The sequence below is a fragment of the Dromiciops gliroides genome, chromosome 3, assembly GCF_019393635.1.
Source record: "Dromiciops gliroides isolate mDroGli1 chromosome 3, mDroGli1.pri, whole genome shotgun sequence".
NCBI lineage: Eukaryota > Metazoa > Chordata > Mammalia > Microbiotheria > Microbiotheriidae > Dromiciops > Dromiciops gliroides.
In genome coordinates, this window is record NC_057863.1 from 17,573,523 (window position 1) to 17,601,016 (window position 27,494).

Below are 27,494 nucleotides of genomic sequence, written 5' to 3' on the forward strand. Positions count from 1 at the left end.
TTCAGAGGGTACGCACTAGCAGCTGGGGGAGGGGGAGGGTATGGAGAGAAGGGGTGTGAAAGGCCTCCTGGACAAAGCCGACTTTGAGCTTATTCTAGAAGGCATCAAGGAAGCTGAGGAGAAAAGGTGTCTCGGCTTGGGCGGCAGTGGGGAACAGGAGATAGCTGTCTTGTGGAAGAGCAGTACATAGAGCAGTAGAACTAGAATGGAGTGGGACTGGGGAAGATGCAAAGCATTTTACATTTGGTCCTGGAAGGCAATGGGGAGCCACCACAAAGTAGAGAGGGACTCTCATTGTTCCATGGTGCTTCACCCTCTGTACTCTATTGCTTCTTCCTCCCCAGTGTGGCTGTTGAGTGTTCTAGTTTAGCTTTTCAGGAGATGGGTGATGTGTTTCACCCTTAGTCCCCTGGAATGGTGATTTCTCATCATACTGGTTAAAGACCCGAATTCTTTCAAAGCCGGTAGCCTTTACTGTATGACTGTCACTGTAGAAATTCTGGCTCTGTTCACTTCACTCTGCATCAGTTCATTTAAATCTCATCAGGCTTCTCTGAAATGATCCCCTTCACCATTTCCTACAGCACAGTATTTCCAGTCAGTCAAGTAGTCAACACATGTTTATTAAGGGCTTACTATATTTCAGGCACTGAGGATACAGACACTAATAAAAGCAAACACAGGCCCTGCCCTCAAGAAGCTCACATTCCAGTGAAGGAACATGCCAAAAAGATGCAGAAAAGGGAGTGTGGTAGAGAATCCCAGAGAGTCCGAAAGCTGCGTAGTTGGTGGGGGATGGGAGACACTGCTGAGCTGCCTCTTTCAATGGAGCGAGCCCCTCTGGTCAAAGGGTCCAAGCAGAGGGGCAGGGTGTATTGATGAGCAGTGCCAGGTAACTTCAGTCTTGCAGGATAATGAGGTTTCCTAATGAGTTTCCTGGGGAAGGAAAGCATGTTGGAGAGGGCCAAAGAAGTATAGATGTATAGCAAATTATAGACCAGCTCTAGGCTAGCTCTCAAATTCCCTTTCTTTGCCACCAGATTTTTGTACATGCTTAGAGTTTGTTTTGCTAAGGAAATCTCCCTTCCCAAACCGTTCCTCCCTCTAATTTCCCCTCCACCCTTCTTTTTGTTTCCCTGCTGAGTGAAATGTCTTTCTCTACCCAGCTCTGTGTGTTTGTGTGGGCATTCTTCCCTCCCATGACCAGTTCAGAGGAGAATGAGGGTCAGGAGTCAGCAAGTGTCCCCCACTCCATCCTCCTTGTTTGTATAGATGTCTACCTGTACACTCAGATTGTGTGAAAGAATTTCCCCTAACCTTCTTTCCTTCCTCTCTCCACTATATTCCCTTTCCCCTCTATTGCCAGTCTTCTTTTACAATCAAGAGATAATAAGCTGTACTGGCCTTGTCTAATTAGACTCCTAGCAACTCTGGTCTTTTCATCAGGAATGCTTGCAAGTCCTCCATTTCACCAAAGGTCCATTTTTCCCCCCTTGTAAGTTTATATTTAGTTTTTCTGGGTAAGTCATTCTTGGCTGTAAGCTTATATCCTTTGCCTTCTCCTTTTAAAAATTAAATTATAGGGGCAGCTAGGTGGCGCAGTGGATGGAGCACCGGCCTTGGATTCAAGAGGACCTGAGTTCAAATCTGGCCTCAGACACTTAACACGTACTAGCTGTGTGACCCTGGGCAAGTCACTTAACCCCAATTGCCTCACCACACACACACACACACACAAAATTTTTAATTATATTATAGGGGCAGCTAGGTGGTGCAGTAGATAGAGCACCGGCTCTGGAGTCAGGAGTACCTGAGTTCAAATCCGGTCTCAGACACTTAACACTTACTAGCTGTGTGACCCTAGGCAAGTCGCTTAACCCCAATTGCCTCACTAAAAAAAAAAAAGAAAGAAAAAGGATTAAAAGTTATATTATTATATCAATTATATAATATCATATGATAAACAATATATGATATAATGTATAATAGATTATAATATAACAATGATATGTAAAGTTTATTTCAAACTCTCTGTTCCCTTATGATGGTGGCTGCTAAATTGTGTGTGACCCTGGCTGTGACTCTCTGGCATTTGAATTCTTTCTTTCTAACTGCTTGAAGTATCTTCCCTTTAACCTGGAAGCTCTGGATTTGAGCTATGATGTTCCTGGAAGTTACATTTTTTTTTTCCCAGGGGGTGACTGGTGGGTTCTTTCTATTTCCACTTTGCTCTTTGGTTATAAAAGATCTTGGGCAGTTTCAAGATTTCTTGAAATATGATATCTAGTCTGTTTTTTCTGTTTATAGTGTTCAGGTAGTCCAATTGTTCTTAATTTTTTTTCTCTTCAATTTATTTTGCAGGTCAGTCATTTTTGCTATGGCATACCTGACATTTTCTTCTGTCCTCTGCCTTTGACTTTGTTTTAATATTTCTTGTTGGCTTCTAATCAGTCCATTCCAATTTTCAGGAGTTTTTGTTTTTGTTTTGCCTGGGCAGGCTTTTTTGTACCTCTTGTGTCAAGTGGTTACTTCCATTTCAAATCCTTTCTTCAATAACTCTCATTTCTTTCCCAATTTATTCCTTTAGCATTTTCATTTCAGTGCTTAGCAGAGTCTGAAACACAGTAGGCACTTAATAAATATTATATTGAGGGGGCATCTAGGTGTTGCAGTGGATAAAGCACGGCCCTGGATTCAGGAGGACCTGAGTTCAAATCCAGCTTCAGACACTTGACACTTACTAGCTGTGTGACCCTTGGCAAGTCACTTAACCCTCATTGCCCTGCAATAAATAAATAAATATTGATCGATTTATTGATCAAACAAGTAAATTCTTTTTTAAAAACAAAACAAAACAAAAAACCAACTTTTGCTTCATCTCTTCCAGGAATTCTAATTGAGTCTGTGCCCAGATTCCACACACAAGAAGCTGTTTTTCTTTGAGTCTGTGCTTGTAAATGTTTTGAAGTTATTCTCTTTTTTTGAGTATCCCTGTCACCATAATAGCTTCTTATGGTGGCATTCTCTTTTTGCTTACTCTTTTGCCAGGCTATTTCCTAACTTCAGACTCGATTTTAGGGCTGAACTCTGTATACTTTTGGAAGGAGGGTCCGGGTTGTTCTCTTTGTTGTTTTCTTGGTATATTGAGTATTGTATTATTCCACAATCTCAAAGACAGCTCAGGCTGGTGACCTGTAAGGTTTCAGTACCACAGTGTGGTCTAGTCCAGGGCAAAGTCTGACTGCTTCCCTCTACCAAGTCTGAGCTTGCTCACCAAACCTGTTGTTCTTCACAATGAAGGGGTAGGTAATTATAGAGAGGAAAACACAAGAAAATAGAATGGAAGGAGATACACAATTAATGATCACAACTGTGGATGGGATGAACTTACCCATAAAATGGAAGATGAGGGTTGAATATATTAGAAAGTAGCATCCAACAATTTGTTGTTTATAAGAAACACAGTTGAAACAGAAAAACTCACACAGAATTAAAATAACGGACTCAATTAAAAGAGATAAACAAGGAGACTACATCAAGCTGAAAGGTACCAAGAAAGTTACAATGAAGGTAATATCAACACTTAACATATCTGTACTAAATAGCATAGCATCTAAAAATTGAGAGAAATTTTAAAGGAACAATTTTCCGTACACATGCAAAGGTATATTCTTTCATGGTCATGTTGGGTCCTGGTGATATCTGTTTTCTGGGGGACACCAGATCTGGTTCCACTGTCATTTATGCCCCTCTAGTCACTGTGGATTTATTAGTTATTATACCTGGTTATTGGATTTTCTAGTGACCTAGGCATATCTATTTATATCTGTGTAGAGGCAAAACTAGGTTTGGCCAGCCCAAAAGACTTCTGTGGCCTTCATTTACTCTGAAGAGTAAGAACGTTTTGACCTTGGATCTCATCACAGATTTATCTTCATCCAAGAAGTACATGATCCTCTCAGTAGTTGTAGATAACCTTACCAAGGCCATACATTTCCTCCTTTGTCATAGTGTCCCCACTGCCTTTTATCTAGATTTCTTGTTTTTGCAAGGAGCTTTCTGTTTCTGTAGACTCCTTGGTTAGGCAGGGCCTTATGCTTTATGTCTTACATTCATGTCTTAGTTTTGGCAGGCTCTCTTTAAGGCATTTTGAGTCAATGTGATCTTCTTCTCCTGATTCCACTTGCAAACAAGGAGGGACAAATGTAATAGACCAAAATGCTTGAACTGTATCTCTGTGGTTACTGTACCTACCATCAAGATAGATGACCTCTCTGGATATAGCAAAGCTTGTTTACCAGAGGGGTGTCTATGATTCCACTCTGTAAATACCCTTCTACATGAATTATAGCTTTGAGTCAATTCCACAAACATTTAATGAGTACTTGTTATGTGAGAGGCATGATTAATTTGCCTACCCTTGCTATTTTTGAAGTATGTATTAGCCATAGGCCATGATCTTGCAGAACCACCCAAACCAAGCTTCAAACGCTGTGGTCTACCTGATGAAATAGGCTTACCTACCATCCTCAGGGATGGAGGATGGTCAAATTTTTGTAGGTGGGTGGCCTTTTACAATTATTTGTCTAACTTTATTTTTAAGTGGAGTGAACTGTAAAAAATGAGTATTTTTGGAAATGTTTAATATTACATATATTATCAACTCATGAGTATTTTAGCTAATGCTTTTTGGTTTCTGTGAAGGTGTACCACACCTTTCTCCCCTTCCTCTTATATTCTGTAGAATTAGAGAGGTAAAACTATTTTAGCCCAGCTTGTTGCTACCAATTATGATGAACCTCATTGAATTCACTGAAAATTCAAAAAATTCAGGACTTGCGTATATAGATTACTTGGACTTGATTGACAAAAAGTTGACCTAAGGACAGTACCTAGCAACCTGTCAGTTATATCCATGTACTTCAGCTGGGCCAAGCCATCCAACGAGTTAGTGTGCACACTTTAGCAAAGCTATTCCTTTGGTGCTCCATCAGCAGGACCCTGGGTGGGGGTCTGATGTCCAGGTGTGACTGAAGTTCCTTGTTTGACTGGAACAAACTACGAGGAGGAGGCTGGGTCCTCATTTGCCAGTGCTTTTCTTTTCTTTTCTTTTTTTTGTGGGTCAACGAGGGTTAAGTGACTTTCCCAGGGTCACCCAGCTACTAAGTGCCAAGTGTCTGAGGCTGGATTTGAACTCAGGTCCTCCTGAATCCAGGGCCGGTGCTTTATCCACTGTACGCGAGTGCTTTTTAGGCTCCTTTCTGACTCTTGTGTTTGTTGTGCCTATTAGAAAATAATGATCTATAGACTCTGGTCAGAAACCAATCTGTCCCCTTTTAATTCAAGGGAACTGTCAGTTCGGGCTGGCTGATGCGGCCCTTTTGAGTTGCTCCAACTTCAAGGGCTGCAGAAACACCAGGCAGTTGTCACTGCAGCTAATACATTGACTGCCAGAGAGAGAGAGAGAAAGAGAAAGAGATAGAGAGAGAGAGAGAGAGAGAGAGAGAGAGAGAAAGAGATTGAGAGAGAGAGAGAGAGAGAGAGCATCACTGCTTTAACCCTTTAGCCCTGGCCCTTTTCAACAACTCCGGAGACTTTCGGTTCACTTCCTCAGACCTTTAGACAAAGCTTTATACCTCTCTAGCCTTGCCTTGCCACTGCACTTCATGATGATGATAATTGTGCCCCAGTAGTGCCCCAATAGTGCCCCAATAGTGCCTGGTTAGTCTTGCCTTGTGCATGATGCCTTGTAACCCGAACTGGTGGCCTTGAGGCACATGCTGCTTTGGGCAACACCAGACTTAGCCTTCCCTTGGCCATTGTGAATAAATGATTTTGTGAAAGGTTAGACTGTGGTAGCCCCTAGCGTAGCAGCTGTCCGTTCAGTTCAAATCAAGATGAGTGCAGTCAACAAGCATTGATGAAGCTTCTGTTGTGTTCCAGGCCCAGTGCTAAGTTCTGGGAATACAGATTCAGGCAGAAAGAAAGACAGTCCCTACCCTCCAGCAGCTTATATTCTCTTTTTGGGTTTTTTTTTTGTTTGTTTTTTGCTGGGCAATAGGGGTTAAGTGACTTGCCCAGGGTCACACAGCTAGTACGTGTCAAATGTCTGAAGTCGAATTTGAACTCAGGTCCTCCTGAATCCAGGGCAGGTGCTTTATCCATTGTGCCACCTAGCTGCCCCCTCATCTTTCATTCTTGAAGAGGATGTCATGACTTGCACTGAATTGGATTTAAGTGAGGCAGGGCTGGGCAAAGTCACCAGCCTCACTCTCTCCACCAGAGCCGAATAGGTCCAGTGGCAAGACATAGATCAGGACAACTGGAGATGGCCCTGGATGCAGTGGGAGAGCTTGGCCTTTTTAAGCTAAGGTCAGTTAGCAGTTATCTTAGAACGTCATGAGAATGTGTTACCTAGCCTTCATCACATTCTCATGACGTTCTAAGACAACACCTAACAACACCCCTTTGCGATGTCTTTGGGATACAGACCTAGTAGTGATATTGTTGGGTCAAAGGATAAACACTAGAGTTTGTCAAGCAGCAAATCCTCACAGCAGTTGCTGGGGTCTCTGTATTTATCAAATAGTGGGCTACTAGATTCGTGCTTCTGTATGTTATGTGACTAGTCTGTTCCACTGAGCACTATCTCTTTTTTTAAACCAAAACCAAATTGTTTTGAGAATTACTGCTTTACAGTAGTTTGAGATTGGACACTGCTAGGTCCCCTTTATTTCCAACTTGTTTTTATAATTTCCCTTGAGATTCTTGACCTTTTTTAAACTCCATGTAAATTTATTATTTTTTTTCTTGTTTTATAAAGTAATCCCTTTGTAATTTGTTACAACACTAAAGAAGTAAATTAATTTAGGTACTGTTATTTTTATTTACTCAACCTATCTATGAGCAATTCATATTTTTCTAATTAATTAAACATATCTTTATTTCTGTAAACAGTGGTTTGTAGTTTTATTTCTATAATTCCTGTGTATATCTTGGTAGGTAAACTCCCAAGTATCTTATACATTTCACAGTAACTTTAAATGGAATTTTTTTTTCTATCTCTCCATTCTGTGTGTTTTGTTGGTATAATATAGAAATGTTGATGATTTGTATAGATTTATTTTATGTCATGAAAGTTTGCTGAAGTTAAAGTTTTGATTAATTTTTAATTGCCTTTTTAGGATCCTTTAAATATATCATCCTGCATTTGCAAAAAAAAAAAATCAGTTTGTTTCTTCTTTACCTGTGCTTATTTTCTCTGTTTCTTTTTTTTCCTAAGTTCTTCTTCTTCCTTTAACATATATTAGTGAGGCAATTGGGGTTAAGTGACTTGCCCAGGGTCACACAGCTAGTAAGTGTTAAGTGCCTGAGGCCAGATTTGAACTCAGGTACTCCTGACTCCAGGGTCGGTGCTCTATCCACTGCGCCACCTAGCTGCCCAGTTCTTCTTCTTCTAACCAGCATTTCTAGTGCTGTGTCAAACAGAAGTGATGACAATGGACATCCTTGTTTTTAATTGAAAGGATTCTAGTTTATCCCCATTATGTATAATGGTAGCTTGGTTTTAGATCTATACCATTTATTACTTTAAGGGCAGATCCATTTGTTTCAAGATTTCCTAGGGGTTTTTTTGTTTGTTTTTTAAACAGAAATGGGTATTATATTTTGTCAAATATATAATCATCTGGCATAATCATATGATTTTTATTGATTTATTAAACCAACCTGGTTGGTTTCCTGGTAAAATTCTTAATTGGTCTTAGTGATATGTTGTTTTAGCCTCTTTGATAATATTTATTTAAAATTTTGCATTCATGTTCATTAGGGATATTGGTCTATGGTTTTTGTGTTTTGGTTTTGGTTTTTCCTGTTTGACTCTGCTTGGTTATGTTTCAAGACAATACTCTGTGTCATAGAGGAATCTGGTTCTAGGAATGTATAAGAAAGGAAATGTTCTGTTCTTCTCCATGGTCCTCTATTCAGCACATAGAAGGCTCAAAAATCTCTAGTTCACATATGTAGCTTTATGATAAATCTTATAGGATTTAGAAGAAATTTGTGAGAACATAAAATCGACTTTAGCATATATATTTTAAAAAATTCTACTGTATTTTCATTGTTTTATTTTCATGAAAAATGTTTCAGGGATGAATCTTTCTTACAGACACAGTGTTTGTTCCATAGGTTTTAATAGTGTCCATTTTTTAAAATTTCAAAAAGTTACAGAAAATATAATAGTCATGATAAATCCAGGCTATATTGCAATGTTTTGATTCTATTCACTTAATGTTCCTTTTAACAACATCCTTAGTTAAAATTTTCTTTTCTGAATTCAACCAGATTAAATTTTATTTTCTAGATGTCCCGTGATGAGACAGTCTGTAAATATTGTGGAGTCAGCTATCTGATTCTTCATGAATTTAAGCTTATGGAGGAGAAGATGAAAGCAATGGAAGCAGATATGAAATTTTATCAAGGAAGTCTTGACCGGGAGAAGTTACTCCAAGAAAAGCTACAGTCTCTTAAGCAAGATTTTCAACAGTACAAGGCTGGTGGGGAAGCCCAAACAGAAAGGTTGGAACCTGTTATCAATTTTCATTTTTCATATAAACAGTCATTAATCAAGTAAAAAAAGTTTAGAAAACAAATAGGCTTTGAATTCTTTGCTAGAATAATTCAATATCAGGTAAAACTTATAATGACTACATTTGAGTTTGTTAATAAAATTATCAGTTACAAATACATCCAGGATCCAGATATGTCTTTACCACTTGGATAATTTGGAACCAATCAATGTAAAGTACATGTGAATACAAGAAGTTTTTTCTAATGTCTTAATTTTTACATCGATATTTATTTCTGACAGGTTTTCCCTTTATAAAATCAGGTCATCTAAATATGTAAAACTGCTGAAAATAATTTTACAATGTTGTGATTTTTGAAATGAGAATTACACATTTTCAAAGTATTCAAAAGCATTAAAACTTGTATGAAATTAAATCAGACAAGGGAATGAGTCACTAAAATGATAGGCTCTTGCCCAGCACTCAGTCCTGCCTACTGGCATTTGGGGGTGTGGGCAGTGGGTCAGAGTGTGGGGGGAGGGCTCTCACTTAACTCTCAACGTTCTCGCTACAGGATTCAGTCTTACTGGTATGTTTGCTTTTTAATACTTGCACTTTCCCTTATGAATGAAAGTTGTTATTAAATGTCATTAGCTTCTATGATATACTTTGGACTCATTGACTTAATTTTACCCAAATAAATAAATATTTGTTTTTAAATGGAGGACGCTTCCTTTTTCCTTTTAAATCTCTTAATAATAGCAACAAAACAATAATAGTAAGTGGCATTATATACTGCATTATTTCTTTTTTTTGTGCTTCCCAACAACTCTGTGAGGTAAGTATATTCATGTATTATGTATGTATACACACATACAAACATATCTTCACATATATATGTATGTGTATACACACACACACACACATGTCCTGGTGATCTTGGGAAGCAGCCAGGTGTAGTGGTGAAGGGGACTGCATTTGGAGTTGGGAAGTCTATCCCTGGTCTGATCCTCTATGTGTGTGCCCATGAACCGGTCACTTAATTTCTCTGTCTTGCTTTCCTTGCCTACAAAATGGGCGTTATAGCAGTCTCTGCCTCATAGTTGCAAGGATCCAATGTGATTCTGTGTCTTGCAGAACTGGGCGAATCTTGAAGTGCTGTGTAAATGTCAGGTATTATGAACAGCATGCCCAAATTGAGATTTTGGGGGCTTCAGCAGAAACTCTGATACTGGACAGGGAGCCCATCCCTGACCCTTAGCTCAGCGTGGGTCACTTTGGGCCAGTTGTTTCAGAGGAGATTCCTAAGAAAGACCCTTAGAGAAACTCCCAGAAATTCTCTTGTTGAAGACAGGCTTAATGCTTCACCAGGACCACCACCCGTGGGGTCTGTTGTTTTATATTAATGGCATAGTGAAAGTGGCATCTGATAGATTCTACCTTTTGTCATTGATTACCACAGCTAAGTGTTTTATCTGCTTAGAAAACCAAAGAACTAGAAGAGCAGGTTCCTGACTAGGACGATTTGTAAGAGAGGATGGAGTAATTTCTTCAGTCAGATAGATGGCTGTTTCTTTGAATCACTTACTGACAACAGAAAGCTAAGTTTTGCAGACCCTGAGTTTGTATGAAGGTCAGAGCTACTGTTGCGCAAATTAATCTCCACGTGTCTCCTGGATGTTTTCCTGTGAACTTCCCAGTAAAGTCAGGGTGTCTTGAACAGAGTTTGCTGCTTCCCTGAGGCCTGGGCGCATATGTACATATGTAGAAACAAAGACAGTGGATGGTAGAAGTAATTAATGGCTGAGGCTTGGCATGGAAAGGTGGATGGTAGGATAAGGGGGCAAGGGTTTCAGGAGAAGAAGACACTGTAGAGATGAACTGGTTCACCAAGGGCTCAAGATGAGGAAGGGAGGAGGCAGTGCAGGGATGATGGCCTGGGAGAGAACTTAGGGGTGGAGGGATTGGACATCACAATGTGGAGGAAGAACAGTGCTTCTGGAGGTGGAATGATAACAGATTGTGGTTTACTAAAAGGAATTATAGAGTTGATGGACATGCTTTTAGGTGACAGCAAGCCCAAGGGTATGCCCATCTCTGTGTGTAGCTGAAATGTGCAGCAGGAGGAGCTTCTGAGAAATGAGGGTGTTTGAGGGAGTGTCAGCATACTTGTTCAAGTCTTCTCGTATGAAGACAAGCATTGGGGAAGAAAGACCAGGAGCTAAGTACTGAATTCAAAGAGTGGCCAGGAGGCTGATAGACAACAGCTGCCACAGTCCTGGGTGGGTGATCGGCACAGAATGAATAAACCTCAAAGGAGAAGAAGGAGGTAGTAGAGAGAGATCCTTGAAGGGGAATTCGGGGGAAAGAGTACTCCAACTCCCCCACCATGACTGGTATGTGTAAAAATGAAAACAGTGCTGAAAAAGATAGGCAGAGAAACTAGGTCACCAGGACAGAGCCAAAAAAAAGATGGAGGGAGGGAGAAAGAAATTGGTTCCAGATGGAGGGAAGTTTGGGAAGCAGGCACTCCAGAGAGAACAGTGGAAGGAGTAGGTGTTGAGGGGGTGAGAACAAGGGAGGAGTCCTTAGAGGACCAAGGAGGGGGTTTGAACAGTGGTATCCAGGGGTTCAGGACCATTGGGTTGGGGAGGGAGTGATAGGGTGAGTATCTTAATCATCAAGGCCTTAGGTTGGTTAACATTGACTAGAGAGGTTCAGCCTAGGGGTAGAGTAGTCCCAGGATGTCTGTAGGGGGCAGTGTCTCCAACACAGAGAAAGGGGTGGAATTTAGGTGGTCCCCGATTTATTGGCTGCCAACTGGCAAGCTGAGGTAGTAGGTGTCTGTGGCAGGATCTGAACCGACTGTAGTCGGTAACCCCTCAATTAGCCAGAACTTAGCTGACTGTTACACTCAGTTAACTGGAATCTTTCCTTTGGTTTTCATGGATATCTATATCTATATCTATATCAATTCATGACCTATAGTCAATAAGTGGCATTCCTGAGAAGAGGGTATGGGCTGGCCACATGAGGACCATTATAAAGGACAACAGATGGATTCCCCAGCCAAGGATCAGAAGGTGTGGAAGGAATGTTCACGTGGAGGCAATCACTGACGCGGCGAGATACTCAACTAGACTCTACATTGGGAAGGAAGAGTAAAGGAAAATAGGCTCCTTTCTGAGCCGGGAGGGCCTTCAGCCTCCTCACTTCAAAGTTGATAAAAACTGAGCCCAGGCAGATGTTTGGAGTCCATTAGATTGCAAACTCTCCCAGGAGCACATTTTCTTTAGTTAGGCACTAGTCAGCATGGATCAGAGCATCTGGGACTGCATCAGTGTGTGTGTGGGGAGGTTTCTTCTGATGCTCAGATCATTTATTACCTTAGTATATGGATGGCATGAGTTGTTGTGGCCAAAAACCATCATTCGCTGGTGTCCAGTTTCTGGGGGTGAGCCTTCGTGAATATTGGCTTTTCCCTGAATGACAGATGGGTCATCCTTCCGGCTATACTTGTACACAAAAGCTGTCCAGCTTGGTTTGACCAAGCTTGTGTTTCTTTGGTAAAGCCTGCCTTAGCTTCAGGGTCACCTCTGTGCCATGATGAGGCAGGCAGTGGGTGGGACCTAATCAATGTTTCCTGAACGAATGAACAACTGAAATGATTTGTCCAAGATCACTGAGTGAGTGACAGAACTGAAAGTAGGCCACAGATCTCTTCACTCCCAGGCCTGCCTGTTCTCAGCTGGGATGTCTTCTTTTTTAAACTTAATTAAAAAATTTTTTGTTACACTTGTTGCATTTTTTGTTTTATTTGTTACATGTTTCTTACATCCAATATGTCTCCCTCCTTCCCTGGCATTACAGAAGGCCACCATTTCTTTCACACATATGTGTGTGTGTGTGTGTGTGTGTGTGTGTGTGTGTGTGTGTGTATATATATATATATATATATATATATATATATATATATACACACACATACATACGCACACATGGGTCTTTTGCTGAAATTTCTTTTTTTTTTAATATGGTATTTTTTAAATTTTATAAAAGCATTTTATTATTTTCCAGTTACATGTAAGGATAGTTTTCAACATTTGTTATCATAAGATTTTAAATTCCAAATTTTTCTCCCACCCTCCCTTCTCTTCTCCCTCCCCAACACAGAAAGCAATCTGATATAGGTTAGATATGTACGATCATATTAAACCTATTTTCTGCATTAGTCATATTATGAAAGAAGACTCAGAACACAAGGGAAAAACCTCAAAAAAGAAGGAAAAAAACATCCCCAAAGTAGAAACAGTGTGGTTCAATCTGCATTAAGAATCCACAGTTCTTTTTTTCTGGATGTGGAGAACATTTTCTATCATGAGTTCTTTGAAATTGTTTTGGATCATTGCACTGTTGAGAAGAGCCAAGTCTATCACGGTTGATCATCACACAATGTTGCTGTTACTGTGTACAGTGTTGTCCCGGTTCTGCTCATCTCACTCAGCATCAGTTTGTGTAAGTCCTTCCAGGTTTCTCTGAAATCCTCCTGCTCATCATTTCTTACAGCACAATAGTATTCCATTACATTCCTATAACACAACTTGTTTAGCTATTCCCTAATTGATGGGCATCCCCTCAATTTCCAATTCTTTGCCACCACAAAGAGAGCTGCTATCAATATTTTGTACATGTGGGTCTTTTTCCCTCTTATATGATCTCTTTGGGATACCGACCTAGTAGTGGTATTACTGGGTCAAAGGGTATGAACAGCCCCATAGCCCTTTGGGCATAGTTCCAAACTGCTCTTCCGAATAGCTGGATCAGTTCACAGCTCCATTAAGAATGCATTAGTGGGGGCAGCTAGATGGCGCAGTGGATAGAGCACCGGCCCTGGATTCAGGAGTACCTGAGTTCAAATCCGGCCTCAGACACTTAACACTTATTAGCTGTGTGACCCTGGGCAAGTCACTTAACCCCAATTGCCTTACTAAAAAAAAAATACTCACAGAAGAATGCATTAGTGTTCCAATTTTTCCACAGCTTCTCCAACATTTATTATTTTCCTTTTTTGTCATATTAGCCAATCTGATAGGTGTCAGGTGGTACCTCAGAGTTGTTTTAGTTTGCATTTCTCTGATCAATAGTGATTTAGATCATTTTTTCATATGGAAATAGATAGCTTTGATTTCTTTATCTGAAAACTGCCTGTTCATATCCTTTGACCATTTCTCAACTGGGGAATGACTTGGATTCTTATAAATTTGATTTAGTTCCCAATATATTTTAGAAATGAGGCCTTTATCAGAAATACTGGCTGTAAAAATTGTTTCCCAGCTTTCTGCCTCCCTTCTAATTTTGGCTATATTGCTTCTGTTTGTAAAAGAAAACTTTTAAATTTAATTTAATGTAATCAAAGTCTTGCATTTCATAATATTCTCCATCTCTTGTTTGGACATAAACTCTTTTCCTCGCCACAGATCTGAGGGGTAAACTACTCCTTCCTCTCCTAATTTACCTGTGGTATCACCCTTTATGTCTAAATCATGTACCCATTTTGACCTTATTTTGGTGTACGGTATAAGATGTTGGTCTATGCTTAGTTTCTGCCATACTATCTTCCAGTTTTCCCAGCAGTTTTTGTCAAATACTGAGTTCCTATCCCAGAAGCTGAAGTATCTGGGTTTATCAAACAATAGATTACTCTAGTCATTTACTACTGTGTCTCCTCTGCCTAACCTATTCCGCTGATCCTCCACTCTATTTCTTAGTCAGTGCCAAATAGTTTTGATGACTGCCTTTGCTGAGATTTCTTAAGAAATTGTCAGGTCTTGTCCTGAAATTCACTGTACATTCAGTCACAGTCCTCCTACTTCATTTCCATAGTCCTCGGTGATGAGAGAAATTTGGTGTTTCATATGTGACCCTACAGTTCTGAAACAACTTCAATCATCAAAGGTTTTAGAGACAGAAGGGAAAGACTCAATTATGTTCATAGGGAAGTGTGCTCATAATCTGTAGAATGATCTTCAGGAACAGGGGTTGAAAGAAAAATGGTTTCCTGCTTAGCCCTCAGTTAACCAGAAATTTTAATAAACATAGGACATTAGTGGCATGTACTTATTATTGAAGTTTTATTGTGTTTTAGAATTGAGCTGGAAATATTTAATTTTTTGAAAAGGCCCTTTTGCTGTTGTAATTTTTATGTTGAAAATGATTTAGGGTTATTTTTCTGTTTGTTTGTTTGTTTTTGCAGGGCAATGGGGGTTAAGTGACTTGCCCAGGGTCACACAGCTAGTAAGTGTCAAGTGTCTGAGGCCGGATTTGAACTCAGGTACTCCTGAATCCAGGGCTGGTGCTTTATCCACTGCGCCACCTAGCTGCCCCCTAGGGTTATTTTTCTGATAGAAGTTTGCTAAATTCTTGGCTAACCAAAATATTAAGAGAATGAACACTTTGTAAATGTCAGTTATTATTATTAGGAATAAAAATTCACTTTTGGAGGTTATCCTAACCTTTTTTGTAGAAATCTTAAAATGTATCAATTTACCTTCCCGTCTAGACTTTGAGCAGTTGTATGGTGTAGATAACTGGATGGCACAGTTGTTGGAGTGCTTGATCTCAAGTCAGAAAGACCTGAATTCAGGTCCTGCCTCAGACACCTACTAGCTGTATGATCCTGGAGAAGTCACTTTACCTTTGTCTGCCTCAGTTTACTCATCTACAGAAGGGCAGTGATAATAGAAAGTACCTCCTAGGGTTGTGAGCATCAAAGAAGGTAATATGGAAAGCTCCTCACAAAACTTAAAGAGATGTTCTTATAGAGGGCTGATCTTGAAGTCAGGAAGACTAGGACAAAGTCTTGATTCTTACAGGGGCTGCTTAGCCTTGGTTAAGTCAAGTTCTCAAAGTTTTAGACATTTCCCTAAAGCCACAAATTACATCGGATGTGCTGATCTATTTGCCTTGGAGGCTAGGAATACTGGAAAATAAATGTATTTTCCACAGTAGGATTTTCACATGTATGGAAATGACAGACTTAGTCCACTCCCTTTCAAAAATATCCTATGTTGACTATATCCCAACAGTGGGAAATATGTTGGGCCTGGAGTCAAAAGACCTGAATTCTAGCTCCTACAATGACTCGTTGTATGAATGTGGCAAATCGCCCAACTCACCTCAATATTAGGGTACCTGGCTCAGTCTTGGGAATATAAAGACAGAGAGGAAGAGCCTCTTCCTTTAAGAAGCTTGCCTTCACATTGAGGCCTACTCGGAGAAGTGTTTATAAGGCCCATTTGCTGAGATTTCCTTATCTGTCAAAGGGAGGAGTAGGGGGAGTGATAGTGTTGTCCCAATCTAAAGCACTGTGAGTGTGTGCTGTTGTTGTCTATTAATGAGGGAGCTTCATTTCGTATGTGAATAATTATTGTGTAGTGTTGTAGCTATAGAAGCTGTAAGTCATTGGGAGGGATCTAGATCTAGTTCAACCTCCCCATTTTACTGGTGAGGAAACTGGGGCTAAGAGAGTGGCTTTTTCCGTGGTTGCACAATTAGTAAGTGTCAAGTCCAGTTATGCCATTCCACACCCCCAGTTAAGTGGCCTCTCAAAAATCTGTAATCATATAACAAGTACAGCTGCTTTCCTATTTGGGGTGGAGAGGGTGGAAGGAGATGATAACAAAATATGGGAAGGACAGCCAGCCAGTAGCCTGAGACCAGGCTGGGGGCTGTGTAAGCCTTTCAGGAATCCTGGAATGTCATTGGAGGAGCCAGCCAGAATGATGGCACTGCTCCTAGGAATCTAAGAAAGAGATAAGGCAGGCTACGTCATAGGCTAGTCCTATTGGGAACTGGGATGGGAATCCTTTTCCTATCGAGAGTATTGGGGCCTCTGATACTCCTTTTCATTCTGGTGCTACAAGGAGGCAAGATATGGAAGAGAAAGTTGGAAGTGTTCATTTATATCCCACCTGCAGGAAATGCTTTGGTGAAAATGATGCCAATGACTTCAACAGGGAAACCACGAGTGGCCATAAAATGGATAGGCTTTAATTATGTATCAACATTATATCATAACTAAATTAGAAACAGTTATAGGCAGGAATTTCATAATATGTCATGTTGATAGCCTTAGCTCCGAATTCTACAATGTGTTGCATGCAAATCAGGACAAGGCAATCATAAGATATAATTTCTTTCCCAAGCCCACCTGGAAACTGAGGAGTTACTTAAATCTAAGGAGGGAAAGGGGAGCAGGACAGCATGGTGGATAGAGTTCTAGCTAGAACCAAGGAAGACTCATCTTCCCGAGTTCAAATCCAGGCTCAGACACTTACTAGCTGGGTGACCCTGGGCAAGTCATTTAACCCTAATTGCCTCAATTTCCTCATCTCTAAAATGAGCTGGAGAAGGAAATGGCAAACCACTTCAGTATCTTTGCCTAGAAAATCCCAAATGGGGTCACAGAGAGTTAGATATAATGGAAAAATGACTCAACAACAAGGAGGAGGAAGGAAAATCTGAAGAACGTGAAGGTAATAACATTTGCACTTAACACAAACTCCAAAAAGACTACAAAATATAGAACTGGGTAGCAAAGATAATGCCAATGCTTTAAATGATTTTGAAAAGGAGATAGGCATACTTAAAATGGAACTATCAAAAGCCCTTTTTGATTTTAATGGCATAAATCCAACTAGAAGGTCAACTATATCAAAACAGAACACATTTTAAAAACTGGTATTTGTTATACCCATTATAAACAAATGAATTCCCCCATAATATTTGACAGAGAGTTTAAAACTATTTCAAGACCTACAAACAATAGTATATTCTGGGACCATTGCATAGTAAATACCATAAGAGGAAAGCTAAAGATGTCTAAGAACATACCTAAGGAGAGACATCATGACAGAAGCAGCTTAAGAAGACCATTCAGGACTTGTGGGGAAAAAACATGGGAAGATTTCATCAATGTCCAGCTGGTAGGCATAGTAAGAAACTTGAATCCTATTGCCTGACTAAAGGCAAAGAAAAAGACACACTTCACGTGGAATTTGGAAAACAAAAATATGCCAGAAATTCTTAAATATCTTTAATCAAAAGATGACAAGTGAAGTCCAAAATGTTAAGGTGACACAAGGAATTAGAGCAGCATAAACAAAATAAGTTCAACATGAACTAAACATTATAGTCTGAGGCTTAAGAAGCAAAGAAATTAGAGGAGAGAGAACTTCCAAAGAAGGAGGATGTGGAAAATTCTGATCATTTAAATGGTTGGAATAAATCCAACCCAATAAATATATGTTAGAACAGACAGTACACAGAAAGCTTGTGTACCATTAATATGTAAATGACAGAACAGTTAGGTTAAAGGGAAGTGACTAAATAGCCAGCTTCTCTGTGAAGCTGGAAAGTTGTGGGTCTGAATAAGTTCCCTAATTACTGGTTCAGATGTGACACAGTGGCATATGAATTGTCAGGAGAGAATCTTACTGGCTTCCTCTTTGAGGCAAACCTGATCCTGTATTTCTTAACAAAAGGTATTTCTTATTTGTTACTAGAAGAGAATAACAGTAACCCCTTCAAATACAAGGTCATTATGTTTCATGTACTTCATATGAAGTATCCATAGCTTGTATTGTTCAAAAAAACACCCTATAAACATTTACAAGAAAATAGCATTTTGTCTGAGGAGAAAAAAGGGTGTGCTAAAAATTCCCAGAGGTGTCAATAGTATTATTGATTTGGTCATTATTGAACAAATTCCCTAGAAGTACTATAATATTTACACTAGCTTTATTGAGCATTCAGTTCCACACTTAGCTTAGTCATGTACTACAAATATATAAAATTGTTCCAAGCCTGTTGAGAATGATAAAATATTTGATATCCTCATGGAAAGCTTTTCTCTTCAAATCGCAACACCAACACAATTTTAAGAATGTACTATTTTTAAATAATTTGGAGAATAATTAATATAAAACATAGTAGCTTCCAAGAAGATAGTATAAGCCCACTATTGTTCTTCCTCTCTTTAAATCCATGAGCATCACTCCTAAAGAGAATTTAAAATATTTTAATCATAGAGAGGGTCATGCCAAAGTATGATATTAATTACTTAATGTTATTGGGTGACATCAAGTGGTTTGGCTCCATTAAAAAACACATTAAGCAGCTCAAAATCTTTGGATTTTATAAATATATCTTTATTATATGCTAAGGAAGATTAGATACTAAAGGCTCTGAAATTGTATCTAGAAATTAAGTCAAATGAATGATTGAAGGCAATATATTTTTTCTCCAGGCAAAACATGAGGCTATCAAGGAGAATTCTGAGTTTGTATTTGTTAAGAGACTTAACAGGCATCCTTAAGTCAAAGCTTAATGGGAGAAATACATTTAGAGCAATTAATACCTACAACATATTTGCCTTAAAATACACTTTTGACATGGTAAAATGGTTACAATTGGTCTAAAAGGGATCTAAACATCCATACGGTGTTAATGAAACAGGATTCATCTCCCCAAGGCACCTATAGGAAGACTGATGCTTCCTTGTTTAAGAGCAAGGACAGCTAGCTTTGATAGTCCTCATAACACCGTATGAATAGTTTAAAATGTTCGGAAATACTTTTGGAACAAACAGTACTCACTTTACCAAACAATAGTAAAGGCTAACAGCAGGTATAAGCACCGGGCTTTGAGTTAGGAAGACCTGAGTTCAAATTTGACCCAAGACACTTACTAGCTGTATGACCCCTGGGCAAGTCACTTCACCCTGTTTGCCTCAGTTTTCTCATCTATGAGATGAGCTGGAGATGGAAATAGCAAAACATTCCAGTATCGTTGCCACAAAAACCCCAAATGGGGTCCCAAAGAGTCAGACATGACTGAAACAACTCAACAACAACAACTTATCTGGATGGAATTTATGCTACTGTAGTGATCCAAGAATGACACCCAAAGGCCATCTATATATGGTTCAGTCATGTGAATTCCTTTCTAGAAAAAGAGCTGGCATTTATGATACTGCTTCAGGATTAGGTCCTTGCTACTCAAAATTGTAAAAAATGATCCTTAGGGAGCAAGGACATTTTTTTTTTTTTTTGCGGGCGCAATGAGGGGTAAGTGACTTGCCCAGGGTCCCACAGCTAGTGTCAAGTGTCTCAGGCTGGATTTGAACTCAGGTCCTCCTGAATCAAAGGCCAGTGCTTTATCCACTGCGCCACCTAGCTGCCCACCCCAAGAAAGGACATTTTTGATCAGTGCACATCTTATAATAAAATGGTGGAAACTGCAACAAATCACTGCAAGCTTCAAAAATTCTGCAGCTACTGGATACCTAGAAATAGATAATCAGTTAACTACTGATACAGCAGATGCTTACTATCCTTTATAAACTACAAATGGAAATACCCCAATATCCTAGGGAATTGAGCAAACAATCTGTAGGGGAATTGGACCTTCAGCATAGACTGAACCGTTGCCACCAATTCATTTCCCTGCAGCTGCCCTCGGAGTAGAGGGCAGAACAAACGACTCCTCCCAGAGCCTCCCTTTCCAGAGGGCTCAGAAGCCCAGCCTACTACTCTCCATCCCTCTCCAGCTGCAAGCTCTTTGATCTGCTTCAGCCATCACAAAGTTCCCACAGTCTTTATGCCTTAGTGCTGGGCACCTGCTCTCACCTTCCCCTCCCCCACCCTCTTTTCCTTTTCTTTTATGTATTGTCCTCCCCCCTCCTTAGATTGTTAGCTACTCAAGGGCGGGACTGTCTTCCTTTTGTGTATTCCCAGGGCTTAGCATGTTTATTGTATTGTATTTTATTGTAATTACTTAGGTATTACATGGATTCACAAAAATCTTAAGAACAAGTTTTAAAAATAGATATCACCGAGCTCAGTGCTAATGATATTCAAACTTCATCTGTGACGTAAGAAGCTTTTGAAGTAGAGCGATCTAGTGAAAGAAACTAGAATCCCAGGAAGAGAAAAAGGCTCTTGGCTTGTCTATTGTCCTGTTTCCTACTGCAGCCATCCTGAAGGTGCTTTCACTGTCTCTACATAGGATGAGTTTAGACCCCCAATACTTGTATTCAATTATAAAAAGCAGAAATTTTGTCCATCTCCAAAACAGTTTGTCTATTGTTACTATGACAGCTGGGCTGTCCAGTGGCCCAGTGGGTAGAGCACCATGCTTGAACTCGGGAAGACCTCACTTTAAAGTCTACCTCAGACATTTACTACTTGTATGACCCTGGGCAAGTCACTTAACCTATGTTTGCCTCAGTTTCCTCATCTGTCATATAGGGATAAAAACAGCCCCTTCCTCCCAGCTGTGGTTATTGTGAATATCAAATGAGATAATATTGGTAAAATGCTTAGCACGGTTCCTGGCACATGTAAGCACTATGTAAATGTTAGCTAGTATAAAAGATTACTAACGAATGGGGCAGCCAGGTGGTGCAATGGATAGAGCATTGGCCCTGGATTCAGGAGGACCTGAGTTCAAATGCAGCCTCAAACACTTGACACTTACTAGCTGTGTGACCCTGGGCAAGTCACTTAACCCTCATTGCCCCACCAAAAAAAAAAAAATAGAAGCACAAGATAACAAGAGCACCACCAAAATTATTCTTTGACTTAAGTCCTTCTATAAATTTACTACATGGAGGAGAGAGTGAGGCTGGTGACCTTGTACAGCTCTGCCTCACTTAAATTCATTTCACTGCAAGTCATGACATCACCTTCCCAATATCATGGTCCTCTTCGAGAATGAAGGACAAACAACAAATGTATAGCCATAGGACTATTTTTTAAATACTTTATTTTTTCAATTAACAAGCATTTACTTTCTCTCCATCCTACCTTTCTCCCATTGGGGGAAAGAAGAAAAAGAAAACTTTATGCATAATAGGCAAGCAAGACAAATTCCCATGTCATTCATGTGCAAAAATGTATGTCTCTTCTTGCATGAACTGATACAAAGTGAAGTGAGCTGAACTAGGAGAATATTGCACACAGTAACAGCAATACTGTACAACACACAACTGTGAATGACTTAGCTATTCCCAGCAATACAGTGATCCAAACCAGTCCCAAAGGACTGACTCATGATGGAAAATGCTCTCCCCCTCCATAGAAAGAACCGATGTTACTATTTTTCATTTTCTTTCTTTTTAAATTTTGCTCTGGTTTTCTTGCACAAAATGACTAACATGGAAATGTTTTACATGATGGCACATGTATAATTTATATCCTTACACCTTGCACTCTACCCCCTGAACTGTGATCCAGTAGCACTGACCTTCTAGCTGTTCCAAGAACAAGACATCTCATCTCTTAACTCTGAAAAGTCTCTCTGTCTCTCCTCCAAGGAGAAAGTCAAAGAGATATCCAATGAACACTGTAAATGGTTATAGGGCACGTCATGTATTCCTTTACAGAAAAGCAATGATATGCATAAGAGAATCATATGGGGATCAACAGAAGGGCTACTCCAGAACTTAATTATTTAACTTCTAGTAACTGGCACAGTCTGATTGGAGCAGGTAGGTTAGGTTTATTGAGACGTGAAGCCATTTTTTTCCAAGGCTGCTAATTAGCCATGTTCATTGCCCAGTCCGTTCTGGTCACGCCTGCTGATGAAAAGAGAGAGGCTTGGCTCCTCTCCTGCTAAAGAATGCTCTAGTCCCTTGTGGACAGTTCTCTTGCAGCTGCTGCAACCACATCTTTCCAGTTGGCACTGCCCCCACCGCTGGAATTCTCCAGACCTTTCCAGTAGGCACTGCCACCATGGCTAGAAGGTCTCCAGACTTTTCAAATTCACAAGAGAAAGATAAAGGAGAGGCAAAGGCAGCCAGGGCCTCCAGGGTAAGTCTACCTAACTTAGTCCTTACTCCATATGGGCAGTGACAGGTTGTCACACTGGGATGAGGAAGGAACCTCATTTATTCCCTATTGAAGTCATAACTTGTCATCTGGAGACCTGAAAGCTTTCCTTGGGCTCCAGAGCCAATTAGGGAGCTCTCTGGAACGCGCAAGATATACGTGGCTGGAGGCTGGCCCTCCAGAACTCCCATGTGGTCTATGGAGAATATCTGTATGTTTTCTGTGTGACCCACATTATTTATTTATTTATTTATTTTAGTGAGGCAATTGGGGTTAAGTGACTTGCCCAGGGTCACACAGCTAGTAAGCATTAAGTGTTTGAGGCTGGATTTGAACTCAGGTAGTCCTGACTCCAGGGCTGGTGCTCTATCCACTGCGCCACCTATCTGCCCCGCGACCCACATTACATAAGGATTTCTTGCTGCTGAGTACTCGATAAATTTTGTCCAAACTGTCAGAATCTTTGTTGACCAATAGAGTGCTAGGTTGGGGCAATTCTTTATACAAGAGTAAAACATTCTTAGGGGAGGGGTCAAGGCAAGCAGACAGTTATGATTACTTAAATTTGGACAGCCTACAGATTACTGAGGGACTTCCTGGCACTCTGTTTAGGCCTACATTCCTCTGGATGGCAGGTCCTTCCCACTGGTCTCTGCCTCAGGAAATTATTGCTCTGATTCGAGAACCCCTGCAAGTGTTCTATCTTCCATGAGGCCATCAGCAACTCCAGTTCACAGGGCCTCTCTGTGATCAAGGACAGCACTTGATACTATTCTTGTACTCTGCCCTCACCACAAAGCCTTGTATAATATAGGGCACATAGTAGGTGCTCAAGTAGGTGCTTTTTAATTGAAAAAACTATAAAGTGAATTTTAAAAGAATTAAACATTTTTATTCTGCTTCTCACTTAAATATGACCAACCATGCATGCATGGACTATTGATGAAGAAGATTTTCACGTCAGGACAGGAAGCAATAGAAACGGTATCTCTGCATCCTCTATTTTCTATTAGTAACAAAACTTGTATCATCGTGGTTGACCTGGAATGTGTCTCAGCACTGCTATTTCTGTCCTTTGATAGTTGTATGTATCAGTAACTGTAACATATATTTCTTGTTGTTTTTTGTTACATGGGCGGGGACAGGAGTGGATCCTGTGATTTCTCTAGAATTAGGAACTTCTGATTAAGGAAACTCCCTCCACCAGTGTGGGTTGGCCCCTTCCCTGTGTCACAGTTTTGGAGAGGTCTGGAGGGTGGAGAGGTCACATGATTTGCCGTGGGTATGTAGTTGGTTTGTGCCAGGAGCCTCAAACTAGATTTTTGTGGCTTTGTGGCCACCCTGTCATGATCTCAGAGAACTGCTGGGAAACATTATATGAAATACCATTGTAATGTATAATTTGGACATGGACTTAATACCATTATTTTATTAATAGGTATGAATTTTTGTATTTTATTTCATGAGTCACTTATGATTTTTACCTCTATTTTGTCCCTGCCTGCCACGGAAAGGGAGAAGGGTCATGGCACCTGATGCCAGCCAGCAGGGCCCCTCGGAGATTCCTTTTCGTGAATTTCTGCCGGCAAGGATTACCAGGGAGGCAATTACAGACAAAAATGTGTAGGAGAAAATTATGATGGGAAATAATGTTTAATTTATTTTCTTTCCTTAACTGGGGGAGGAAGGGGAATTTGAAAGTAAATAGGAGAACTATATTAGCAGTTAGTTAATGGATCTTCAGCAAGGCAGAAATAACATTTTTTTATGGTTAATTATAAATGTTTTATGTGTCATCAGTAATTTTGTAGATGAGGTTTTTTCAGTGTTAATAAATGGTCTTGGAAAGTGTGTTTTCTCTTCAGTGGCCATAGACAATCTCATGTGAGGTAGGAGAGAAAAGGGTGGGAAGTGCATGCTTCATTTTTGCCTGTAGCAGAATGTAATTAAGACAGGATCACTACAATAACACAGGTGGTTTTTTCCCCTGTAAAATGCACAGCGATACAAATAGAAGTGTAATAAAGTACGAAATACTAGTTTTCTGCAATATTTTATAGCTACTTATGGAGTATTTAAATTCCTCCATAATTGTTTTGTTTTTTGCGGGGCAGTGGGGGTTAAGAAAATTCCTCCATAATTAAGGAGTTAACATGATTGTTAAATTTGTATACTGATGAAATTTAGATAATGGTAAATCAAATGCCAGGTTTGGGATTGTCTCCTTTTTCTTATGGACTAGATGGTGGAAATTAGGAGATGAGTATTATTTCCCTTAGTTTATTGAAGGAAAATATAAAAGGAGAGGTAAAAATAACCTGCCTTCTTTTGAGGGGGGAGGAGGAGGAAAAAGAGGGAGAGGAAGGGAGAAAGAGACAGACAGAGAGATGATTGTTTCTTGTATGAAAATTATATATAATTTATTTAAATATATTTTGCCTAACATCCTCCTTCCTATACTCTATACACAATAGGCTCTTTATAAAAGCTTCTTTGATAATTTGTTGCATTAAATTAAATAGTAAAATTTTGCCAATACAGACTCCAATTATTCAGAATTTTTGTTAGTTTACACACTGAATTATTTGAAATTTATGTTAGCTATCTACGCCTAAAGGTGTTAAGCAAATTGATATTATAAATAAGATTGCAAGGGGACTACTTAATTACCTTTGGACATTTTATATGTGTGTTTATACATCTGATACTCTAAGACATTCCTTTTTTTTTTTTTTAAAGAATAGATTCCCTAATGATCTCTATTAGCCAAGACTGCATATATCTGGAAGAAAGAAAAACAAAACTCTGTGGTATTTATAGATGATGATCATCATCACTTATGTTTACACACACATGCAGTGGGACATTTTGGCCTCCTGGTCTATATCTTGCCACTGGTCCCAGATGGTTCCAGAGGAGAGAGTAGGGTTGGTAACTTTGCACAGCTTCACTTCACTTAAATCCAACTCACTGCAAGCCATGACATCACCCCGATGTCAAGGTCCTCTTCAAGAACCAAAGACAAACAACAGCACACACATATACACAGATGCATGATGGGCTCTTACAGGTTGTCCATCCTGCTTCCTGTCTTACTGTGGTGAATAGGCATTATTCATGCTCTTGGTTTTTTCTGTGTAGATGGTTAGGCTGAGTAATTCTGGATCTTGCTCAGGAGGTGCTCCAAGGTTCTGGGGCTGGATGCAGTCATCATAATGTTATCCTCAAACAGGGATGTCTTGAGGGCTTCGCCATGTGTAGGCATTTCAGTTTATACCCTGTGCTGAAGTACTTCCCTGGCAGTGCAAAGCAACTTTAGCAAGCATATACATGCCTTTCCACCTTTCCAGTGTTCTTAGATCTTCGTTACTCCCTGCCACCTACTCTTTGATTGAGTGACATGGGCATCCTGGCTGTTCCACAAACAAGATTTTCTCTGATAACCCTCCCCCACCCGCCTGGCCACTTCAGATGCTTATCTGGTGACTTCTCTGGCTCCTTTGAGTCTGCTCTGAAATCCTATCTTCTCCTGCAAGCCTTCTCCAGTCCTTCTTAGTTCTGGTGCCTTTCCCTTCTTAATTGTCTTCTATTTATCTTAGAGACAGCTTGCTTTGCATGTTGTCTCCCCAATTAGATCCCAAGATCCCCGAGGGCAGGGACTGTCTTTTGGCTCTTTTTGTATTTTTGTGCCTGACACAAAGTAAGTACTTAATACATATCTTTGTTTGAGGGAGGGAGTCAAGAGTACCTAGGTTGAAGTACATCCTTTTCTATAACTAGGGTTATGACTCTGGACAAGTCATTTCACTTTTCAATGCCTCCAGCAACTTTCTGCAGAGCAGAAATGGCAGAGCACTCACTGATTTGCATCACACCAGGAAGTGTCTGGTGGAAATCTCTACAGTTTTCAAAAAAGCTAAATGCAAAAAAGAAGCAAAGTGCAATAGGTTGTAGGTATCACAGTTAGCATGACAGGAACAATCAAGTCCCAGTCATTCAGCCCCACTGGGAAGACCAAACTAAATGGATGAGAAGTCTCGGGAAGGGTGATATATATAGGATGACATACTTAGGATTCTAGATTTAGAGTGGAAAGAAACCTTCAAGCTGACTTAGTCCCATCTCATCTTACAGACAAGGAAGCTGAGGCCCCGAGAAGGGAATGACTTGCCCAAAGTCCTACTGCTCATAACTGGCAGAGCTAGAATTCAAACCCAGGACTTCTGCCTCTAAAAGCCAGGGATCTTTACCACTCTTGTTTCCTATAATCTGAATGAAATGATCACAAATTACTTTCTAGTACAATCCTTAGGAATATTGCTTTGATGAATAGGGCAAGTCAGCAAGTATTTATTACTGCCTGTACTAAGCACTAGGGATATTAAAAATGCCCAAACTGTCCCCGCCCTCAGAGAGCTTACAGTTATGGGGAAGATGACATGTAAACAAGAGACAGACAAAGTAAAGGGGAAGTGATTTCAGAGAGAAGACACCAGCACTGAGGGGTAGTGGGAGAGGCCTCCTGACAAAGAGTATAGGTGAGGTGAGACTTGAGGGAAACAGCCCAGAAACAGGCAAGGGGGAGATGGAGTACATTGTCTGGGGAATGGCAAGGAGACCCTTTACTTGATTAGAGAATGCATAGAGCAGGGAGTAAGGAGTAAGAAGCCTGGAAGGTGGGAAGGGGCCATGTTGTACAGTGAATTGTATATTTGATCCTGAAGTCACTGGAGTCCTTAGAATTGTAATTTATACTGTCTTACAAATGTGAATTGTTTTGAATGGTGATTCTCAAGTCCCTGAGAATGCTTAAAATAGTTTTTCTTTGAAAAGAATTTAAACTCGGGCAGCTAGGTGGTTTAGTAGATAAAGCACCAGCCCTGGATTCAGGAGGACCTGAGTTCAAATCCTGCCTCAGTCACATGACACATTACTAGCTGTGTGACCCCAGGCAAGTCACTTAACCCTCATTGCCTCGCAATATATATATATATATATATATATATATATATATATATATTAAACACTTAGGGGCAGC

General features: G+C 40.0%; 1 protein-coding gene across 1 annotated transcript in view; it reads left to right on the plus strand.

Moving 5' to 3' along the window:
• LEKR1 (leucine, glutamate and lysine rich 1) overlaps nt 1–27,494 on the plus strand; it is a 162,138-nt gene that overhangs the window by 17,162 nt on the left and 117,482 nt on the right. Inside the window, exon 3 of the mRNA XM_043996228.1 lies at nt 8,363–8,577. Within this exon, the coding sequence (XP_043852163.1) occupies nt 8,363–8,577 (215 nt within the window). The remainder of the gene's footprint in view (nt 1–8,362; nt 8,578–27,494) is intronic.